Genomic DNA, 24,378 nt, shown 5'->3' with positions numbered 1-24,378 from the left:
ACCGCAGAACTAATTACTGTTAGAGAAAAAAAAAGAAAGAAATGCATTTCCTGGCTTCACACATGTATTCAGATATGCAGTAAATAATGTGTATGTTCTAAATTATTAATTTTCAAAATGCCTCTTTCTCTACACAGATTTGTACAATGAGGCCTCCTGTTGATTGCTTAATTTTGTAGTTAAGTGCATTTCAAACGGTTCTGTTTTTTTACTTTTACACAAGAATTTGACTCAGTACTTTTACTTTTGCTGGACTATTTACTTTACAAAAATATATGTGCTTCTACTTATGCCTGGATCAGATTACAGAGGTTTAGCTCCATTATTGGCCCGATATGCTATCGCGGGCAAATTCCCAGATCAGGTCTGACATAATTTGTGAGGAACAACAAAACTTCTTGTAGTGTGAAAAAATCAACAATTTAGCCCTACCATAGCCCAACAATGCAAAAATGAAAAGGGTAGGATGTATGATTATTGTTTTTGGGAGAGGGGGCGGGTATCTTCAGTGTAACCTAACCCTGACAGTGTTTGATTTGACAAGATAAAACCGAATGATCGAAAACGGGATATGGTGATATCGTAATACGCCGTGTAGTGCTGCCAGTGTCTGACCAAGACACAGCAAGATTTTATGGCATTAGTCTGACATAGTGCCATTGTGACAGACCAAATTTGTCTTGTGGTATGATCCAGGCAAGCACAAACTAGAATCAGAGGACTTTTGCCACCTCCGATTGTCTCCTTTAAAATCTATGGCGTTTTGCATTCTGTTAGCATTGAGCTAGCAAACTTTCTTAAAGCAGTTATGTGGTTGTTTTAAATACACTATGTGTAATTCTCCTTGTTTTACAGTATGTGTATGGGAAAGCTAGAAATCTCTTTTCTGAATTGTTCACTATCTGCTAAACTGCTGCTTGTTGTGAAGTGAGTTGAGTTCAATTCGCTGCTACCATCCAGCATTCCTATCTCAAAATTTTGCTTGCAAGTTAAAGCAAAAAAAAAAAAATCAGCCTGGCCACAGTTTGTACCTTGAAAAACCTTTTATTTTCATACAACGCGGTACCACTGTATTAGAAACCAGCTGTCGGTATGATGCTGTGCAGATCTGCATCACTTCAAACGTACAAGCACAATATCAAACATATTGTTGAGGTAATGCCTATACCTTTCGATAGAGCTCTTGCAGCGGATCAGTGGTTTACCTAATGAGTGCGGCTTTCGGGTATTAAAATAAAACAGGTCATTAAATCATTACATGAACACTTCTGTAGACAGATACAACTACATAAGCATTGGAGAAGATAAGAAAGACTGTTCTCATTATCAGTGCCATCATTTGCCACTTCTACCATGCTTCGTGGTCTTAATTTGATTTTAATTGAGGGTACATTTTTACCCCTCATCAAACACGACACGGCTGTCGCTTGTACACCATGACCACTGACCGGCCGATCAAGCCTGCTGTGACGCAAGCATGATCCAGCGTTCTCATCAGTGTCTGTTCACACTGTTTGTTCGCAGTTTGTGATGGAGGCCTCCTCATATCCTGAATCCCTTCTCGAAATGTTATAAAAGACGACAAATATTGAGCTTAAATGGCTTAAATATTGAGAAAGCAATCAAATACTGTGTCTGTTTGTGTATATTTTAAATACAATAATAATTTAGATATGTTTGAATGAACAAGGGGTGTGAACACCAACTCGCTGTAGTTTGATAAAGGTAGGCTTGTCATCCAAAAAATTATGCTAATTATTAGATATATCAGAAAAATATACACACAATGACAAAATGCGATGCAATTAAATCTATCTAAAGAACTTAGAAACAGTGTTCTAATCTAGAACATTAACAATAAAAAATAAGGAGAAATTCACATTTTAATATAAAAGCACATATTTCTGTCGTAACCATATCATGTGTTGAAAGATGAAGTCACTTTTTTTCTTGGTTGTACAGATACTTAATGTTAAGAGTGCAGTATATGATGTAAAATTATAAAAATAAAACAAATATGAAACATTTTTTAAAGTACAGATGTGTGAACTCGGAAACCGTGTACATTTTATACGATCTATGATTTTGTCTGCTAATTTAAAGAAAGCAAGACAACTGCTTGGGAGATCTATTTTTATGGAACAAGATAAATGACCCGATTTTTATTTTTTTTAAATGTACAGTGTACAGTAATTTACATTTCAATACATGTAAATATACCCAAGTTAGCTGAACGGCTAGTTTTCATCGACACTGCCAAACAACAAAGGTGTTCATCAGGGCAGAGAAGTGGAAGGTTTTAGACATCAAGTCATTCTTCAGTCTTAAACCCGAAAGAGTATGTTGTAGTATAATGTCTGATTTTAATCAGAGAGCAACAAAATACTGTAGATATTTGTTACCTCATTAAGAGAAAGAAAGGCTATTGATCCCTCTGCGTTAATACGTTATATACACTGTTAAAAAAAATTAAAGGCAACACACAAGTGTAATTTAAATAGTCAAGAGCGTGGATTAGATACCAGGAGACAGGCCAGTACACCAGGAAGATAGTTATCAATATGCTTATATGCACGTAATGTACTGTTAGTATGAATATTTTCAGTTATTTAAGTATCTAAATATGTAACGTTATGTTATATATGGTCACTGATGGTGTAGTACACTCGCCTGACTTTGGTGCGGGCCGCGTTGGTTCAGTTCCCACTCAGTGACGGTGTGAATGTGAGTGCGAATGGTTGTCTGTGTCTATATATGCCCTGCGACTGGCTGGCGACCAGTTCAGGGTGTAGTCCACCTTTTGCCCGAAGTCAGCTGGGATAGGCTCCAGCGCCCCGTGACCCTGACCAGGATAAGCGGTGTTGAAAATGGATGGATGGCTGGATGGATGGATGTTATGTATGTATTTAAGATGTAATTAAAAAAAATATGTTTTACATTATTGTTGTCAAATAAACACGACGGACGGAGTGGCTGTACACGGTTTCTGCTTCAGATCCATGAAGGAGCATGAAAAACCTCAGTGTAAATGTCGGGCTAGTTAACATTATAGGTAGCTTTTCCCCATCTTGTATAGAAATGAAAGTTGTCATTGATCCAGCAGATCTTTGTAATCCAAATGTTTAGTTCCCTAATTTCTTTCATAAAAGGGTATTTTCCTCCTTGAAATTGAATGTTTTCATGTGCTGCAGTGTCCAGAAAAGCAGGTCCTGGGACTGAGCAATACACGTACGGTAATCATGAGTGAGTTCAACATCAGTTGGAAATCCGTGGTACCTTAAAACGCTAGGAAAATGATGTGCACATTGGAACACAACAATATTCAAGTTTGTGCTGCACTCTGAAAAAAAACCCCATCTAGTTTAGGTCTCATACTCAGCTATTTACGATTTTATTTACGATAAATACGCGGCTGTCATACTGCGCCAAACGGGAAAAGGATAAACCATATTATCCACAGCAGATATGACCTCAAACTGTTACGTGCAAAGAGCGTTACGGTGTGATAGTGAATGTAATGGTGGATTAAGTCGAGCAATCTGCACTGAAGACCCCAAATACATGGCACGAGATTTGGGAGTGTTCAGTACTCTCACTTCCATTCCCCTTGGCTCAGTTGCTGAGAAACATACTGGCAAAAACACACCCCTTCCTCCAGGTGACCCGGCCAGGGGCACGGCTGAGGAAAGGGGAAGTGCCTTTTTGCAAGAGAACAGGCATAACCTGATGAGAACATGACCAGAGCTAGTTTAAAAAGCTCCTCCGTGCTGGCCAGATGCTCAAATGTCGCCGCAAGCTCCCCTTTGCAATCATCCAGAGAAACATACACCAGATACATTATCGAATTGGACCGACAGCCCATCAGGAGCTTCTCCTTGCAGAGGATTGCATTGGCCTGACCAGCAGCTTTTTGCATTTCCCTCACAACAAGCTTCTCGTCATCGTTTTGCCAAAGGGAAATGTGAATGAGCAATCCGATTGGAACGGAGAAGAAACATAGGATGATTAAGGCCCACTCTCCTGCAGGAACGTAGAAGGGAGTAGAAGGCCAAAGATTACTGAATAAGATCGCTGACGCGTAAATAAATATTCCGGTTAATAACAAAATCATTATCACACCAGTAAAGTAGAGCAGAACCCTGATCCAGAGTGGCCGCAGCCAGACTTTATCACTAGACACACTGTTGATGATGCCAATGGCCTCCTTGTACTTCTCTTGGTCCTCGATGATCAGCCGCAGTTGGTCTGGTATGTCCATGTCACTGAACTGCCCCGCATCCCACTTGTAAAGACTTTCCACATTAGCAGCAGTTAAAGGCTGCAGGGCCTTCCCGTTGTAGATGGACGGAGGCTGGTAGGGAACCACCGTGGAGCCTTGGAGCTGCCGGTTGGGGGTGAATAGCACCTTCACCAGCTTGACCACAAACTCTGGGTCGTCGGCCTCCAGATAGGTGAGGTGGCACAGGTGGAGCGGGACGCAGACCGCCGGCTCCAGAAGCACGGGGACGATGGGCTTCCTCTCCAGGCAGTCTCTGAACAGAGACATGTTGGCTTCCAGGAGACACCAGCGACTCCTCACGAACTCAGAGCTGAGGACCAGCAGGACTTTCTGGCTATCGTGGATGCACTCCGACATGTTCTCCAGCACGGTGCGCCCTGCCGTGAAATCGCGATCGTGGTAGCAGACGCGAAGACCGTGTGATTCCAACGTGTCTATGAGGGAATGCGTCCACTGGTAGTCGGTGCTGCTGTAGCTGATGAAGACGTGGAAAGTCTCGCTTTGCTTAAGAGGGGGAGGAACGTCGGCGGAAGGAGCCGTGGCGATGCCTGCAACAGAGTTCATCTCATCCATCCTCTGGAGAGAGATCAGAGTATAAAGAACAACATAACAGGTTCAACTGTGACTGTTTGTTAGGTGATGAGACAGTTACTGCAGAAGCTTTTCTTACACGTGCCTTCATCATCTTTCAGCTGGATTACTGTAATGCACTTTATTTTGGAGTCAGCCAGTCCTCCCATTAAAAAAAACGTCGGCGGAAGGAGCCGCGGCAATGCTTGCACCAGAGTTCATCTCATCCATCCTCTGGAGAGAGAGCAGATAGTGTAAAGCACAACGTAAAAAGTTGAATTGTTATGACTGTTTGTAAGGTGATGAGACACTTGGTACAGAAGTTAGGAGCTGTTGCTTGGTCAATATGTGTGTGTGCTAAACTGAAGAATCCAGATTAGAGTCTGAGTAATAAGAGTAAGTAATAAGAGTCTGAGCCAGAGAGGACTTATTGCGCGGAGTACAGTGGACATTTTTTTGGCGAGTAATACGAGTGAATGTGAGTGTGAACGGTTGTTTGTCTTCATGCGATTGGCTGGCGACCATCCCCGGGTGTACCCCGTCTCTCATTCAAAGTCAGCTGGGATAGGCTCCAGCTCACTCGTGTCCCTAATGAGGACGAGCGCTACAGAAAATGGATGGATGACTTAGTTTGAATCCACAAAAAAAAAAAGGAACTCTCAAGTGATACTTGTACTTCCCCTCGTCCTGTTTGTGCTTTAGGGAGTATGACACCAAACATACCACTATTTAAAACTATTAAGTAGAATACTTAGTTTTTTGCTGTTCCTCTGAATAAAAACGAGCCCTAAAATAAATCCATGCACCGCAGAACAGTGTAGATTCCTTACCTGTTCTTGGCCGACGGAGCCACACACAGTAACCACACAGAGTGGAAGAGCAAGAAGTGAAAGTAAACACAGGAAGCGGAAAACATGTCCCCTTCTCTGATTTTTTTAGTTTTACTATTTTTGTGTTTAAAGAGACAGCACACACATCTGCTTTCTGAGGCATCTCTCTGGTATAAACTTTCATGGATTATTTTCTGTTATCACCGCAACAACAACACAGATTGAATGATTCCTGATACATGGAAGAGTGGTTGGTAAGTCTGCCTCACAGTCCAGAGGTTCTGGGTGTGAATCTGGGATCAGGCCTTCCTGTGTGCAGTTTGGATGTTCTCCCATTTGTTTCCGTGGGTTTTCTCAGGGTACTACGACTTCCTCCCACATTCCAAAAACATGCACGTTATGTTCATTGAGGACTCAAAATCCGGTGTCAAACTCATTTTTGTCTTGGGCCATATTGCGGTTATGGGTTCCCCCCAGAGGGCTGTTACGACATTGAAACCATATAAATATTTAATCATACTTTAATCATCATACTATTACTTATGGATGCACACCAAATTGATGGATAACTACTTTTTAAATCAGTAGTCAAAGATAACAGTTTGTTCAACTATTGTTCAAATTACTGTCGGAAGGAGGTTTTTGTGACATAAAAATGAGCCTAAGATAAATCATTTGAATTTTTTTCCGCCGTCAATATGACCTATGACCTGTACAACTCAATTGAAAAAAACAATATTTTCATGACAAAGTAAAATAAACAACTGAGATAATGTGTTTGCACAAGTGTGCACAAGGCTCTCATAACTGGGAATGTTCAGAATTAACCAATCACATTCAAACTTGTGTTAAACGTGAGTCCGCACACACCTGACACCATTTGAAGTGCCTTTGATTAGCCACAAATAAGGTTTAGCTGTTCTAATAGGTTTATATCCATTGTAAAAGCCTTATCCATCTACAGTTAAGCCGAATTTGGAGTAACTTACCGGTAAATTAATAAAAAATCTTTGGAGTTCATGTTTTTTTTTTACATCATGAAAATTATTTATATTCCTGACGATTCTGAGAAAATGTGAAATTATAAGGGATTTTGGTAATGTCTAGCAAAGACATTCCTAAAATTTGGCACGTGAGATTAAAAGTCGAATACTGTTCTGGTAAAATAATCACACATTTAAAAAAATGTACCGTATGTGGCATATTTTTTATTCTGCGCTGCAACTGTCTACTTTCCCCCCAGTGCAATAAAGGCTAATTTTATTCTATTTTATTTTAGTCTGAAGGAGGTACACCAACTGTCAGGATGCAGAAATGGGTGTAATCGCTTTAAAAAAAAAAAAAAAAAAATGGGGAAGGCTGTTCAAGCACAACTTTGAACATTCTTAACATTCTCAACAATACATTAATTGCATGAAAAATGACATGGTATGAATAATGAAATTTTTTGTCAAAATGTTATAATTTCATTTTAATTCATACATATCTGAGACATTTCCAGGTAAAATAATCCCATTGAAAAAATACAAATTCACTTCAACTCAAAATTTGGCTACTGTATGGATCATTTTGGGTTGATCTGTACATGCACCGGCCACAACATGAGGTATACATCTGTGCAATTTAATGTTGTGCTCTTAAGAGTGGTCTCTAATACGCGCTCTCAATCAAAACTGACAATTATCGTCTTTGTAAAAGCCTTTTTTCAATAATTGAATGTCATGAGGTCAGGCGTGGTTAAATATGGAGTTATTTTATAATATATCAGTTGTTTAATCAAGCTTACCCAGCATTTAGATTAAGAGTCCTGTAATATTTGTTGCAATATCTGTTAAATTAATTTAGCCCTTTTTTTCCAAAATTGGATATCAAAATGTATTTATTCATTTTTTTTTGTTACTGACTGATTCATTGTAAATAACAAAATAAATACTGTATTAAACGATATTAATAAAATAAAAAAAATTGCAAAAACCGCTAGCATTTTTAATCAAATCATTGGTTGCTCAATTACAATAAAATATTTTTAAACAATAACACAACCTAATAACATTAGGTGGCACGGTGCCTAGTGTTTTGTACCATCAATTCACAGGTCTGAGGTTGGGTGTTCGAATCCGTATCCTCCCTCCCTGTTCATGGGTGGTGATTCTCACATATCCCCAAAACATGCATGTTAGGTTCATAGAAGACACTAAATTGTCCTGAGATGTGAAGACGAGTAGGAATGGTTGTTTATCGCTCTCTACCCTGCAATTGGCTGGCAACCATCCAGGGTGTGTAATAACCCTTAAAAATGACGACTTATTGTTATTTTATTAAAAATAAACTATTTGATATCATTTTACAGAGCCATTTTTCTTTGCCTCATTGATAAATGACCTCGCCCAACTGTCCAATTTAAAAATCCTTGAGCACAAAAGTTTGCCCTCCCATGCACTGGTTGGTCCAGGTGTACCTAATGCTGTGGCCAGTGCGTACGGCCTCTCACATCCACTCTCCCCGACTGAGTTGCATGGAGACGTACTGGCAGAAGCACACACCTCCCTCCAGGTGACTTGAGGTTACGGGCACAGGGAAAGGGAAGCTTCTTTTGGCCAGGCAGCAGGCGTAACCCGATGAGAAATAAAGCAAGGCCCTTCGAAACAAGTTCTCCGCACTGGCCTGCTCAGAGAACATATCCGCAAACTCCCGCTGACACCCGTTCAGAGAAACATAGACCATGTAGATTTTTGAATTGGACTGACAACCCATGAAGACCTTCTCCTCACAGAGAATGATGTTTGCCTGACCCGCCGCCTTCTGCATCTCCTTTACCGTGTGAGCCACGCAATCCCTCTTGGTGAGGGCCCCCTGAATCAACGTGCCGATTAAAATGCAACATTGACAAGAGAGTGCCAGTGCCCAAAAATAAGAATTGCGATTCAACGCGAGTAAAGAACTGATATATGTGATAAAACCCTGCAAAGTAAAAATAAATACCACAGCAACACCAATTAAAACTGCTTGTAACCATTTTGGGTAAACCTTCTGCTGAGACACACTGTTGATGATGCCAATGGCCTCCTTGTACTTCTCTTGGTCCTCGATGATCAGCCGCAGTTGGTCTGGTATGACCATGTCACTGAACTTCCCCGCATCCCACTTATAAAGACTTTCCACATTAGCAGCAGTTAAAGGCTGCAGGGCCTTCCCGTTGTAGATGGACGGAGGCTGGTAGGGAACCACCGTGGAGCATTGGAGCTGCCGGTTGGGGGTGAATAGCACCTTCACCAGCTTGGGCACAAACTCTGGGTCGTGGGCCTCCAGATAGGTGAGGTGGCACAGGTGGAGCGGGACGCAGACCGCCGGCTCCAGAAGCACGGGGACGATGGGCTTCCTCTCCAGGCAGTCTCTGAACAGAGACATGTTGGCTTCCAGGAGACACCAGCGACTCCTCACGAACTCAGAGCTGAGGACCAGCAGGACTTTCTGGCTATCGTGGATGCACTCCGACATGTTCTCCAGCACGGTGCGCCCTGCCGTGAAATCGCGATCGTGGTAGCAGACGCGAAGACCGTGTGATTCCAACGTGTCTATGAGGGAATGCGTCCACTGGTAGTCGGTGCTGCTGTAGCTGATGAAGACGTGGAAAGTCTCGCTTTGCTTAAGAGGGGGAGGAATGTCGGCGGAAGGAGCCGTGGCGATGCCTGCAACAGAGTTCATCTCATCCATCCTCTGGAGAGAGATCAGAGTATAAAGAACAACATAACAGGTTCAACTGTGACTGTTTGTTAGGTGATGAGACAGTTACTGCAGAAGCTTTTCTTACACGTGCCTTCATCATCTTTCAGCTGGATTACTGTAATGCACTTTATTTTGGAGTCAGCCAGTCCTCCCATTAAAATCTCCAGTTCGTTCTAAATGCTGCTGCTGCTGCTTGCCTCGTAACTGGAACATGTAAAGAGGGAAGACATAACTCCTGTTCTTGCCTCCCTCTACTGGCACTTTAGAGTTCAGTTAAAGATTCTGCTATTTGTCTTCAAATGAAGCCCCCCAACAATAGGCCTGATGATGCCACTGGCTCATGCTACACCAGTGGTCTGGTACTGCTCAGGGGGACGTTTTGGACCTGGCCACACAGAGAGATTGACCAAAAAAACATTTTAAGTTTTGTTTTCAAATCTGCATCTGTCTGTGTGTAACGAAAAGGGGAAACAGGAAAAGGCCAAATGATGAGCCGGAGAAGAAGAGCCCACAACTTTTAAGAAAGTGATTGCTGGATTTAAGAGAAATTATCAATAGTCGGATCTAAAATACGGGTTCATCACTACAGGTAATTTTTGAGAACCAAGCTCTAGCTGCATAATATGTGGCGACAGCCTCGCATGTGAGGGAATAAAGCCTTCAAAAGTGGCCAAAAGCACTGAATACCTTGATTCTCAGCGCTATCTTTGTGAAGTGGCATTTTCTGCAATGACGGCAGCCAAACAAAAATACGGCGTAGGCTGGACATAAGTAACATACTTTGAGCGTCATTGTCTCCCGTTACCCCAAGATGGGACAGGCTTGTTGAAGAGAAACACGTGCAGGGCTCCCACTCATTACAAAGACTAAATTAAAATTACATTCAGCAGGATTACTGTAATGTCACTGTCATGCAATCTTAATCAGAATCAGAATCAGAATCATCTTTATTTGACAAGTATGTCCAAAACACACAAGGAATTTGTCTCCGGTAGTTGGAGCCGCTCTAGTACAACAGACAGTCAATTTACAGAACACTTTGGAGACATAAAGACATTGACAAAAAACAATTGTGCAAAAAGATGCAGAGTCCTCTAGCACTTAGAGCTGTTCGAATGACTAATATTGCAATAGTCCGGTGCAATGACCATTGTGCAAAGGGCGCTGAGACTTCAAGGAGTGTATGCGGTTTAAAGTGATGCAATTCAAAATGTCAATACTGTCTTGATGACATTGAGACGTTTATTTTGCTACCCATTATTACAAGGTGAGAGAAACTTAAATGACTTGTGTTTATCTAGGAACCCATTTTTCGCTGGCTTGTGTGTTTATGAAATACAATTAAACAGGAAAACATTTCTACAAAGCCTTTATACATTGCATGAAGGCCCAAGGAAGAAGCCTGGTATATTTGTTTTCTTTTTTTTACACAAGGCAAATAATGTCACTGTAAATAGTTAACTCACAGATCTTACATTGGCTTGAACAATCTTTAAGTGTTGTCCTTTATCGTTCCAAAATGTTTTTAGCGGAGGTACTTACATGATGTTGAGGTGAAGCAGCTGTACGGTATGCAGAAGTAGGAAAGGAAAAGTGAAACCGGGCACAGATTTTTTTTTTTTAAAGGCGTGTTCTGTGAATCACCTTTGCCCAACGGCTTTACAGTGCTCGGACAAGTTGAGAGAAGTGACTCCACCTCCATTTTACATGTACCAAGCGTGGATATTTTATAAGGGAATTACATTATGCTCCAAACCGGCTTGGAAATCATATACTGTACTCTTCTGTTTATCCTTTACTGCCTAAACATGGATAAAACATGTGGTACAAATGTTGAAGCATCAATACGTTTGAATCTTAAAAATGTTGAGTTTGTGTGTTGTGTTGTATTTTGATTGTTTGGACATGTTTCATTATAGATTATATCTCTTTTTGATATGTCTTGTGGATGCTGGACAAAGGAAGTTGTATTTGTGAAATGCTGAGTCTAAAAAAGGTTGAGGACGAGTCCAACTTTTACAGTAGATATAGAAATCCAACACACCCATATTCAAATTCTGGGTTTTTGTGATATAAAAACATGGGACTAAGATAAATAATGTCAAAACGTTTTCCACCATTAATGTGATCTGAACAACTCAATTAATTAAAAAATAATAATAATTTTGAGAGGGGGAAGTAAAAAATAAAAAGTGAAAGAATGTGGTTGCACAAGTGTGCACACCCTCTTATGTAGCTGTGTTCAGAATTAACTAATCCCTTCAAACTCATGTCACACAGGAGTCCACACACACCTGCCACCATTTAAAGGGCCTCCGATTTAACCCAACTGTTCTAGTAGGCTTTTCTCTATCAGAAGCCTAGCGGTTTTGTGCAAACTGTAGCCGTGCTTGGCTGCTTTTCTTTGTAATATAAGGTTTTCATCTTGCCACACTAACCGATGCAGAAGATGGGAGATTGTTGTCACATGTCAGCCACCAGTAGTTGCCAGAAATTTCTGCAACTCCTTCAATGTTGCTGTCAGTCTCTTGGCAGACTCCCTGACCAGTTTGCTTTTCCTCAATTTTGGAGGGACATCCAGTTCTTGGTAAGTCGATGCTGTGTCATATCTACATATGGTATTTTGATTATTACTTTTGATTAAGCATGTTGGTTTGCACAAGAGTCCGCATACGCCCATAACACCTAGGGAAGTGGCCCAATAAAGTCTGGTAAGCAAAGACCGGTAATGTCACTGAGCTCGGGCTGTTTTAATATCCAAGAGATATTGAAGGCCAAAGGGGAATTGATTTAATTCAAATCCTGTCCACATTCCACATGACAACTGCTAGCAAACGTACTCTACTTTTACTTAATGGAATGAACTGGATTCCTCTGAATGGCTGTGCACACTGTCAATGCATTCAGTCAGATACTGGAAGATTTGAAGTAACAGTAACAACAATTATTAAAGCGGCAAGCAGCGACGACTGGGCCCTTGTGCCGCCATTTTTAAGACGAATCCTCGAAAGCCACGCACCGGTTTCACGTAAAGACATATTTTGACGGACTGTCATCTTAATCAGTTTAATTTCATCTAGTGTGTTTGTGTGGGTATATTAAATTGTGACAGGTGAAGCAAATTCATTTCAATGATCTAAAGCACGGAAGACGCATCTTTTTTTTAAATAATGGACCTCCAAATATGCATTTAGTCATAAGCACAGTGTTCTGCTTAAATACTTTTGGGGGGAAAGATTTCATACAGAATTAAAAAAACAAATACTGTTCTTCAAAGTGTAAATTAAAAGTGTGCTTTATCTTTTTCACAGATTTCAATAAAACTCCCAAGTCTCAAGAAAACGCCTCCTTTTCATCAGTCAGTGGCTGGTATCAGCAGCCTTCACAAGTACCCGATACCTTGTTTCATTCACTTGCCATTGTTGCTTTCCCACACCTTTTTTCAAACAATAATTTGGCGTGTGAGATTACCAGTGAGTTGTGTCTTTAGAAAGAAAAAAAATAGTTTATTCTTAATTTAATACCTGTGGGAGCTTCAGTGTTGTGGAAAAGTGACCCCTCCTCATTACACTAGTTCTGTTCTTCTCCCACATTGGGACAAATACCATAAACACATTTATCATGGTGGATTCTTGTCAGTTGTGGTCAAAAATATAAAATGCAATCAATCCTGATTGTTGGGAAGTGTGCTTATACTGTACTCAGAAAGCCAGAGCAAGCTGTACTGCAGACCCAGAGCTACAAAAAAAATACAAATAAATAATCATCATCATAATCATCCATCCATTTTCTGAGCCTCTTCTCCTCACTAGGGTCGCGGGCGTGCTGGAGCCTATCCCAGCTGTCATCGGGCAGGAGGCGGGGTACATCCTGAACTGGTTGCCAGCAAACATATACAAACAACAACATACAAACAAACAACATACAAACAAACAACCATTCGCACTCACAGTCACACCTACGGGCAATTTAGAGTCACCAATTAATGCAGGTTTTCTGGATGTGGGAGGAAACTGGAGTGCCCGGAGAAAACCCACGCATCTTTCCTAAAGCATCATCAGACATGCTACAATTATCCTTAAAGTCTATACTTACATTCTATACTTACATTCTATAATGACATTCTAGACTTACATTCTAGACTTACATTCTAGACTTACATTCTAGACTTATATTCTTTACTTTCACTGTATGTAAAGGAATGATTTGCAGATGACTGGGAAAGAACGCCAAGGGTTAAATCACTACAGGCAGTTTGAGGCACAACCTCATTGAATTATTTTATTTAGATTATACGTCATCTAAAAAATATGTGAATTAATAAATAAAACCGCTAATTTTATTTGTCAGTGCGTCATCATCGCGCGAGCACATTGGCTGTTTTTAATTGAAACCTGACCTTTTGTTATATTTTCGCCTGATCGTGGGCCAAAAAGAAATATCACGCTTCACTAAAATGCACACAACACGCAGCAAGTCCACCTCAGAGCCAGGCTTCCCCCTCCGCCTTGACATATTCTTTAAAGAGTTTTATGGGTGACAAAATTCTGGGATTCTGCTTTCGCGACGCCATTGCTTCTGTGAAGCCTCAAACCACTTAAAGCAACAAAATGGAGAAATGTGACACTTTTACTACAGCTTGGAAAAATGTGGTCTCTGGCTTGAAAAAAAAAGGAGATACGCATATCTTGCATTCCAGGGGTGACCCCAGATTACCTACTTTGGTGGACCAGCCAGGACGCTGCTTATGTTTTGCTTGCGGTAGCATCATACAAATTAGCGCTATAGAATACGGATGGATGAATGGACTTGGATTTGTTTTATCTTACGAAATGCACATTGGCCAGAGTCCAGCTAATGAGCTTCAAAATAAAGTCCATGTCTCAACACTAGAGGAGCTATAGAGCAGATCGTCGATGTGGGCGGATTCCTCATAGCTCCGAAATCTCTACTTTTCAGAAAATAAAAAAATAACTTACCAAACACCACATGGTTAAAGTTGATATTATACCTTATATTCTTATCGTATACCATTGTGCACTAACGTCAATATAACACCACCCCAATACAATCACTCATTTTAATGTGTTAAAGAAAATCACTTATTCAATACGCTGTCATTGATTAAAATGGTAAAATACGTCCACTTCAAAGTGTGCACTCACAGCGACCCCTCAACCAGAAAAAAAACACCTTTATTACATCACGAAAGCTAATTACAGTGGTTACATTATCTTTCCCAACTCTTTTTCCAAGGTGTATAAATGACACTGACAAATGACAATGACTAAGCAGTGTAAAAGGCGGAAATTAATCTGTACGTTAAATTCCCTTTGTGGCTGACCAGTTCCTTCTGCACTGAAGCATTACAGCTATCCGTTTTTAACAAAACATGCTTACTCAAATGTATCTAATGTATTTTCACTCGTTACTGTCTAAAAAAAAACATCCAGACTTCAGTTTTGAGGCGACATAATGCCACATGCCTCCTGCAGAGTGTACAGGCAGTTCTCAGACAGTTCATGTGTTAGAATTTATTCTCAAGTTATTTTCCACACTTTTAATTGTTTAATAATGCGAACAAAAAAAAAACAGACCAATAGTATCGATTTGTGAAAAAATATTAAATTTACTATATTTGAAGATACACGGTTTCTACCTAACAGCAATGAAAAATTACTTCATTAATTACGTATAATATAATTACCAGGATTATGCAAAAAATACTGAAAGGAGGGATGTTTTAAATTTTGTTAAGAATCTGAATTTGATGTGTGATTTATTTTTTATTTTACCATTTACTTGGGAATGTCAAGCAGAAATCATAAGTTTACATTATTGTTTATATATTACATTGTTACCCCAACACCAGAAACAAAAATGGTAAAAGCCCAACATTTTTTGTCTATGTAAACAAAGACAAAGCAGTTTTGTTCAGCCTTGGCGGAGGTCTACTGAGTTCCATTTTGCTTTGTGTTTACTGATTTCCACACGTTGAATCAAGAATCTGAGGTCACATGGAATTTGTATTTCTTTTATTTTTTAATGGCCTCCACCTGTACCTGCAAGCTAATGGCAGTGGTTGTATTAATAACCATGACAATAATACAACGTTGGACTTTAAAAGAGCTTTTCTACGTATGCATGCTCAGGTTTAATAGCATCTCATTTGGTGTAAATAAAGTGGCATCACTACACGGTCGCATTTCTGTCTGTATTAAAAATTCTACTGTGGGCCATCAAAGTCGGGAGATAAGACTTGTACAGTCCCTCATTTCCCTCCTGCTCATCCAATAACTTTTCATTAGGCTTCAAATAAAAGGGCTTTAGAGGACTGCATTCTAGTTGTTTGTGCAATGCTGAAGAGGTTGAATGCAAAATGACAGCACAGTGAGCTGAGATTTGTTTGTGAAAGCGAGCGCAGACATCCCCCTTGGCTTATAAATGCTAATTTGGACATTCACCAGTTTGTGGGGATGTATGGTAGTCTTGTCTGGTTATTACAGTAGCAAATGGACCAACACATGCTACCTAACTCAGCTGGCAATTAGTTTGGAACCGTGGGTGGAGCAAGTTGGCGTGTGCGACGCAGGCAAGCACAGGAAATGTTTGAGGTAGCTTGTTCGGTGTCAAATGAGTATTTAATATGTTTTGTTGTTAATATTAGTTAAGGTCTAGTTATCATTAATATGTTGCAAAGGCAGTTTCCATTGTAACTCCTCCCACATGACACGACAAAGCCAATAAGTCCAAAGAAGATAGTTGAGTGTAAACAGATAATTTTGTACCATGAAAGAAAGTTCAGATTGTTTAACTCCTTCTACTTGACACTGCACAGCCAATGAAAATAGTTTATTCAGCGTGGCATTGCGTGTGAAGTGAGTGGGTGAGGCAGGCAAGCGGTGATGTCCAAGGTGTGTGTAGAAAAAAAGCCAGGCTTACTGCAATGCTCTCGTGGAGAGAGAGAGAGAGAGAGAAGAGAGAGAGAGAGAGAGAGAGAGAGAGAGAGAGAGAGAAGAACAATAAGATGAGATTTGTCCAGGATGACATTTTCCAGGTTGCACTTCAGTCAATAAAACAACATTTGGAGTGCGGCGTTTCATATTTTTAAAATTAGTTTATGACATATTGGACAGCCCAGATAGTTATGTGCCAAGTGCCAAGTATCAGCTACCAGGATGGCCGAGCGGTTAAGGCGTTGGACTTAAGATCCAATGGACAGTAGTCCTCGTGGGTTCGAACCCCACTCCTGGTAGACAGTGACCACTAGAGAGAACCTTGACTTTTTGTTACAGGTGATAGGAAAATCAGGAGCCTCTGCTAATCATATTAGTTTGACCACTTAATTGCTCATCTAATTAGTCTTACTTTGACCACTTATAGCAGAGGTAGGTAGAGTAGCTAAAAATGGTACTCAACTAAGACTACTGTTACTTTACAATAATATTACTCTCATAAAAGTAAAAAGTAGTCCTTGAAATACACGACAATTTGCATTCTCATGCTGTGGACAACGTGCATGTTTTGTTCCACAGGCATTACATTTTTCAAAAAGCTGATCAGCCAGCCTTGTATGATACTCAAGTTCCAAGTGGAGTTTTTGTAGGCTGAAATGATGAGACTAAACTAAACGACACACTGCTGGTGTGAATGTGAGCGTGAATGTTTGTCTGTCTCGATAAACCCTCTGATTATCTGGCAAGGGTTCTCGTGGGGTACAGGGTCTACGGCCACCTAAAAATCCAGAAGAATCCCCGATATTTTGCTTTTTGATAAAAACTGTTTTGTTTTGTTTTTTAATTGAATATAAATATATAAAACAATCAATAATTGATTCACATATATTTACTTACACTGTTTAACAACTAAAAGGTGAACATTCCTTGATTGCTCTGGAAGAAAACATTTGGACACCCTTGACCTGCCCTTAGGCAATGCTTTTGAAATCACGTGGTCATGCTTGTGCTGATATTGGGGGTATCATACGCCTAATCGCTTCCAAACGAGCGGAGAAAGACATCAAAAGACATTTCTCCATATATTTGCTACATTGCAGTGTCAACTTATGAAAAGTGGACATTCAATATGGTTTCAGTATTTTTGTTTTTCCTTTTCTGAACTCCTTTACCTCGCATGCAAATGCAAATGAACAATGCTGAGTTTTTTTGATGAGTGAACTCTGTAGTCCGTTCTGGTGATAAATCATGTATGCGTAAGCATGAGCCATACGGGCTGGCAAACAAAGAAAGAAAGCCGACAAAGGCATTTGGCGTTCATCGCGGCTTGCCTCAGCTGCAGGATGATGTGTTACCTGACAGCCCACTTAATGATAGGAACCGAACATCTATCACACATGCAGGCGCCCAGTCCCCCGAACCAGAAGCATGCATATCGTAGCAGCTAGAGTGTAAAACGCGTCGCCGCTTTTTTCCCTCTCTGTCGCGCTCAGCGAGGGTGTAAAGCGATGCCATTAAATGGGAGGCATGCTCTCGCACAGCTGCAGCAATAAACAACATGCCTGCCAAAGTGCCGCAATCTTTTCCTAGCATTTAAGATGGGTTTTGCAAGAACCTGTGGTCACAGCTGTTCATGACCTAACGAGACACAGCAAATGATGCCCTTTTGTACAAACACCTACCACTTACTTCTACTAGTTTCACTTTCCACAAAACGGCCTTCTCCCAGATTATTTGAAAGGGTTTTCCCTCATTCTAATTCAACATATTCTCATGTTGCTTGCCAATGATGAGAAGATAATCTACCTCACCTAAAACTATGAAAGGTCAAAGTGTGATTTGGAGATGCGTGCCAACCGTGCGCTGCGGGACAGAAGTGCTGGAGCGGAGCATGGAATAGACTGCTTGCATAATATTGGTCAAATCGGAGATTTTTAGATCCAGTCCAGTCTGATCCAATCCTGACATCGGACCAATTTCCGATATCAAAGATCAGCTAATTAGAACGATAACTACCATCCAACTCACTCATACTTATCATGTTATACAGTATGTACATTACACGTCAAACAGTGTCTTAAAAATCACTAACAGACCCTCCTTTGTTGTTTTTGGCAAAGTTTATCAATGGCACAACACTCCGTCCGTCTGCAATAAATATCCCAGTGAAATATGGGTTCAGGTGGCGCAAACATAATTCCAGGTGGAACGTTTTCTTTGGCTCTGGGTGTAGCTTCGAGGCAGATATTTTGTGTCAACCTGTTTTTTAAGTTGACCAAGTTCATATTTTTTTTTTCTCTGCCCTAATTGACATTTTAAATGACCAATTAATCGGAACTGATATAACCAACCAATCACCGGACCTTCATGTTTGGAATTAACGTGTACTGCCCAATGCAAAGTTAGTGAGGTAATCGACCACTCCCTAGTCCTGTATGTGATCGTTGACATGGAGACTGACCAATGAATGATGACCGACCATAACCGACCAATCACTGGGCTGAGAGTAATGACTGACATAGACTCGCCTCGTGATTCTCAAAGTTTGGGCTCACTCTCGTGGTGCACAAAAGAATCATTGCCCAAGTACAGTTCAGTTGTATTTAACTTTTGAGTCTAATACATTTGCATTTAATTTTTAAGAACTGTTTGTTTTTAGCATATGCAATGCAGTTTAATAGAGTTGTGATTTAAGTCCAGTTTTTTTTTTCCTTTTCCTAGATTTAAGTGCAGTGTCAATGTTCAAACTGTACAAAATGTTAGCTTACAGTAATATTAAATATACTTTTTGGGAATATCACGTTTTTGATTAACAATTAGGCCTACTGTATTCTAATGTTGTCATGATAAATGGTACTTAGAGAGCAAATTATTGCTTTCATTGGTACTTCGTGTAAAAAGTAAATGAAGCAACCAATCACTGGTGATTGATGTTATGACTGACATGTGGACTGGTCAATAACATGTGAACACTTTTTGCTATCGCCTCTTTCTCAAAAAGGATTTATGGTGTAAACCATCTGGTGTGTCAGGTTCGAGAGAGAAGAAATTGCCAGGACAGCATTGCATCATCAAGCAATTTAAGTTCCAAGGACTGCATCTCCGCGCTGTGAGGAACTAATTTGAGTTGGAACGTCCTTGCTGTGTATTTACTGAATATTCCAGGCCAGAAACAGGATTCAACCACAAAATGTTCTTAACCTGACAGTGGCAACTCGTTGACCTAGATCCCGACTATGGTGTCAGGCTGGTCCTGTGGCAGGTTGGTGTGAATTATATGTCTGACATTTACATGACAGTGGAGGACAGGCATGTTTGGCAAAAAGGGTACCTTAGGGGTTCTAAAGAAGACACCACAAGCGATTTACGGACTCCTGCTGAGCTGTGAAAAGATTGCTTTAATCGGACAAAAGCAAAGCAATCCCTCTTGAGACTTCTGCATCCGGGAAAATGTATTGTCAATCAATGATGACATTTTGTTGAGGAGTGCTTTTTTTTTACAATACTTTCAGATTTAGCTCTGACGACATGGATTAGTATCTTATTTTTTATTCCGCAACTCCCCCTAAAGAAAAAAATAAAATAAATAAAAAACAGAGCATCTGTTCCTCGTAGTGCACCGGGAGTCCCTTTACTGTCACGTACGTGGTTAGGGCGAGGGCGAGTAACGCAAGGCAAGAACATGGTGGACCCAATTGCAGGGAGGCAAGGCAGGAGTCTCAAAATGATATTTAATCTTCAAAAAGGGAAAACTAGACAAAGTCCCACAACAGATACCAATCAAATCAAAGTAACAAAGAAACACTCGAATATCTAAAACTGGAAACAAACTATGACCTGTGAGTAAGACGTGGAATAGAAAGGGAGAATGACACCTGACAATAACATACCACAATGATAAAGACAACTGACGACTATGACATGGCAGAGACATGTGACAACGACAATGAACCGACAAGAACTGAAAGAAACCAGGGAACTAAATACAAACAGATAGACGAGACAACGAGGAACACCTGGACAAGACATGAGTGGCTGGAGAGAGCTGATTGGTCGACACAAAGCAGACGAGAACAGGTGGACACAACAACTTAATGAGCACACGACAAACATGGAACACAGGAAAACATGGAACAAAACTAAACACAACCCAAACCAAAACACAGACCATGACATTTACAAATGAATCAAAGACATTTAAATCTCACAAAGAAACGACTTGCAAATCTTTTTCCTCTATGGAGTTTTATTTCTTCGTCTGCTGCCTAGTCTTCAGTCAAAACAAACAAAAAAAGAAGAGAAATGATTTAAATGCCCTGTGTTTCCATATAATTATCACTTTTAGCAAAAAAATAAAAAATAAAATAAAAGCAACTCATGACATTCCTGTAATCACACATTCAAGAACCAGTAACTAATCTATTAGTGACATTTTAAAAAGTAGTGATTCGTTTTTTTATAATCACACAGAACGTTCGGCTGGTGATCATTTCTCAGCTTAAAAATGTCAACAAAGACATGGGTGATTAGTTAAAGGTCCCCCTTCCATCAGAATCTTTTTTTGCACCCGTTTTATGCATAACATGGGTCGAAATGAGTCAGTGACATGGTTTAAGTATCTGCCCACTTCGTGTGTGGTACCCACCCACTCAACACAGCTGAACGGCAACACGGCATTTTTAAGCGAGAGCGTGTCAGCCGCTGCCATGCCATAAAATACTGTTAGTTGAAGATATTTCACCTTTAAACAAATAGGCTTCTTAAATTGTATTTTTTTGGCATGGAGCCTCCTTATTATTTCTGGTCGGGTGTGTCCCCTCGAGGTGGTCACAACAGGGTTGTTGTTGTTTTCAGGCTTGGCTGCTGAATGACCGTCCTGCAAAACAACAGGTCCTTCACCTGCCTTGTGACAAAAAAACTCATCAGTGGCCACTCTTCCCGTTGATTAATGCAATCTTTGGGCGAGAGATTTAAGGACATTGTTGTAAACAGACTGTACAAACCTTCTACTCTATTGAGAAAGGGACTTTCTAGTTTGACATAGATGGCTTCTTTCACACCTCTTTAAAACCAGTAAAGCCCACGTGTCAGTGGTTGCTCGGAATGTCCGCCTTCTACGAATTGCAGTGAATTACCTTAATACAACTCTCTCGTGAGGAAAGTCTCACACTGCAGCTCAAACAACGGCGGACATCCCGGGCCAAACGCAAGCTCCAAATATTTGCTCTATTTCACATGGAAGAGGGACGTGTTGTTTGTGTGTTACGCAGTCACCTTCTGCAGCCACCCAACACATTTTGTATGAACTGTGAGGCTGAAGGTGGGCCAAGACGTTTCACGCTACGGTCTGCCTTACTATTGCTCCTGGGACGTTACAGAAAGCACGCGCTCTGCTGCCTGGTTGCAAAATATAATACATAAACACATGCTCATTCACACGTAGGTGGCAGGTCTCTGCATATTTCTAGGCCATGTGGTATTTAAATTCATCAAAATATAGTATAAAGTGCCTGTCTGGTGTTAACCACACATGATACATACCGTACATACAAATAAAAAAATAAAAGCAAGCCAGAAAAATAAAAAAGCAGGCCACAATCATCTGTTAATGAACAGATTAATTATCAGAAATGTAAACATACTGTGCCTCTACCGGGGCTGTCAAACATACCATCAGCAGGCCAAAACTGGCTCATTCGAGCAGTGGTTCTCAAACTTATTGCGAAATGAAAGCATCTTAGCCATTGCAATTTCTTATTACAACATAACACAATCATACTTATCTAACACTCCCAAGATCAGCAATAACAGGAACTCATCTTTTATCACTCACATTGTCAAACTCCAAAAATGCCTCCTTCCCTTTCCAGACAACTTCACTTTAACCCACATGGAGCAAAATGACAGATATCCTTTATTTGTGACATCTGTTGTCTTGTCTACTTCCACAGAAACAAATGGCCCGCCATTAATCTCCTTTTTAATATCATTTCTAATGACATCAGCGACTGCTTCAATTAAATCATTCTGTATTCTATTTGACAAGCCAGAAAACACAGCAGTTGTCTCCAAATGTCTTGCTAATGTTTCTGCGATTAAAAGAGCTTGCAATCTCGTCATTGATGCTAGCTCCTTTATTGTGAGGTTGCGTTGGTAAAGTATTTAATAATATCTCTCGACTTTCTTTTATCTTGGCATTGTGGATGCTAACATGAGGTCTCCGCTGCTCAACCAGAACTAAATTGATCCACGATCTCCCAAAGGTTTCCAAACCAATCTGACTTTGAATGATAGAAGTCTTTCCTGTTTGCTGAGATTTCTTAGTGAAATGTTTATGTCACAATTTCCATCCACACGTTGTCACCGGTGGAAACAACAAGCAGAGGAAAGAGAAAACCTGTTTCTTGTCAGGCAGCCACACAGCCAGTCTTTACCGCTACGTTTGAAAATAGCAGTTTATTTTATCACCTGATTGAAGCAGATCTTACAATTCGGGTGTTGGTCTTCCTTTATCTGTTAGACCCCGTTTCAATTGGTAGTCCAGTTTTGAGATGTTTTAATGGTTCAATATCTTCCATGTTTGGCTTTTATTAAAACGAACTGACTGCAGCTGTGCACTTGATTTTGGACATGCAGCTAGCGAGGTGTCTATGTAAAAGAACGGCACCAGCGTCAAGGTGCTTTTGTACGCCCCCTTCTGTTAAGGCGGCAGAATACTGTCTGCCTCAGCTCATGTTTAATCTGCACTTGTATGCGATCAGAAAAACTAAACATCTAACACACAAATTCAAATAAATTTTCAGCGAGCACTGAGTTTCTCCAGCCCGTGACACCTCCGCAAAGCGCGAATGACAAGCCTCCTCCACCAAGTAAGTGAGGGATTGTGCAATCTGAGGTGAGGCCAGCTGCTCGCTGCTGCTGTTCTTGTCTCGCCGATGAATTTGAACACGAATTACAGTGGTTCCCCACTTATATATGGTAGATAAAGTCGATACAAGCCGTTGTTCTGCTGATATTTTGCTTTAACCTGCGAGCAAAAATTTGAGATAAGAGCGCTGGATGGTGGCAGTGACCTTACCTCATCTCACTTAACAACCACCAGCAGTTTTGCAGATAGAGAAACATTCTTCAAACGAGAGGGTGCAAGCTGTTAAATGCCACCCTCAGTTGAAGTTTCCGTTAAACCTAACATAACATATACTAAACATTTGAAACAACCACACAACTTTGTCTTCTGCTAGCTTAATGCTAACCCGCAATGCAAAATGTTATAGGCAGGCTAACGACTAGCATTGACAGTGGTGGTGGGTACCCTTTAAGCAATGGATATTTGAAAGCAAACGGTAGAGCAACACATGTACACGAACAATATGAAAATACTCACACATTATCCTCAACAAAAAAACTTTTACTACCGCAGTTTATTGAGCGTACTTGTGACTGTCTCTACATGTATATCTGTATGTCTGTATTACACTGCACCTAGGTGGCCAAGGCATGCACACTAAAGAAGCGGCACAGTCACAATGAATAATGTAAACGAATCGTTAAATTATTTACATTGTATTTAATAATTTGATTGCTCTTTGTTGTTATAAAGTACAATATTATATAGAGTGCTATTTTCCTTCTAAAAGGAAATCAATATAAAGCATAGACCAGACAACTAAAATTGAAAATGATTTAATTTCATCATTATTCTTTTTTTGTTTTATTTTTTTACTCTTCACAATGCAGGAGAGGCTCCGCCTCCGCTGCCCCACCTGACCACACGTCCCCGTTAAATGAGTTGATATGCAGACCCCCAGCTTTCCACTCTGAAGGAGATCTGCCCTTCTCGTTTACGACTGTTAAGATCTGTTTGAATCCCCCAATGTAGAACTGATGATAAACTGTGTGGGAGGCCCCACAGGAGGCGTGAGAGGGCGTTGGCCACTAGAAAATGCGATTTGTGTCACTGGTGCTTGAAGATGCGATGTGTTACAGGATGTAAAACGAAGGCAGACATCCCATTTCC

The 24,378-nt window shown here is 40.5% G+C and overlaps 2 protein-coding genes and 1 non-coding gene across 5 annotated transcripts; 1 reads left to right on the top strand and 2 right to left on the bottom strand.

The window, feature by feature from the left end:
• Positions 1-1,038: 1,038 nt before the first annotated feature.
• Positions 1,039-6,897, bottom strand: LOC133403232 (uncharacterized). Of its 3 annotated transcripts, none has more exons than XM_061677944.1 (3): positions 5,680-6,897; positions 4,950-5,083; positions 1,039-4,855 (listed from the first exon to the last, which is right to left on the bottom strand). In XM_061677944.1, exons 2-3 carry the CDS (start codon positions 4,962-4,964, stop codon positions 3,593-3,595), a joined length of 1,278 nt encoding a protein of 425 aa, XP_061533928.1. In that variant the 5' UTR covers positions 4,965-5,083; positions 5,680-6,897; the 3' UTR covers positions 1,039-3,592. The 3 variants fall into 3 exon arrangements, with proteins under 3 accessions (XP_061533928.1, XP_061533929.1, XP_061533930.1); XM_061677945.1 differs by having other exon boundaries at positions 4,956-5,083; positions 5,680-6,857; XM_061677946.1 differs by lacking the exon at positions 4,950-5,083 and having other exon boundaries at positions 5,680-6,857.
• An 18-nt stretch (positions 6,898-6,915) lies between these two features.
• LOC133403233 (uncharacterized) lies at positions 6,916-10,980 on the bottom strand. The gene is made up of 3 exons (XM_061677948.1): positions 10,948-10,980; positions 9,497-9,609; positions 6,916-9,396 (listed from the first exon to the last, which is right to left on the bottom strand). Exons 2-3 carry the CDS (start codon positions 9,503-9,505, stop codon positions 8,167-8,169), a joined length of 1,239 nt encoding a protein of 412 aa, XP_061533932.1. The 5' UTR covers positions 9,506-9,609; positions 10,948-10,980; the 3' UTR covers positions 6,916-8,166.
• A 5,597-nt stretch (positions 10,981-16,577) lies between these two features.
• On the top strand, positions 16,578-16,660 carry trnal-uaa (transfer RNA leucine (anticodon UAA)). Its single transcript has one exon. It is a non-coding gene; the product is annotated as a tRNA-Leu (tRNA).
• Positions 16,661-24,378: the final 7,718 nt, after the last annotated feature.

Source organism: Phycodurus eques, chromosome 5 (genome assembly GCF_024500275.1).
Source record: "Phycodurus eques isolate BA_2022a chromosome 5, UOR_Pequ_1.1, whole genome shotgun sequence".
Lineage (NCBI taxonomy): Eukaryota > Metazoa > Chordata > Actinopteri > Syngnathiformes > Syngnathidae > Phycodurus > Phycodurus eques.
This window is presented reverse-complemented; position numbering and strand designations above follow the sequence as displayed.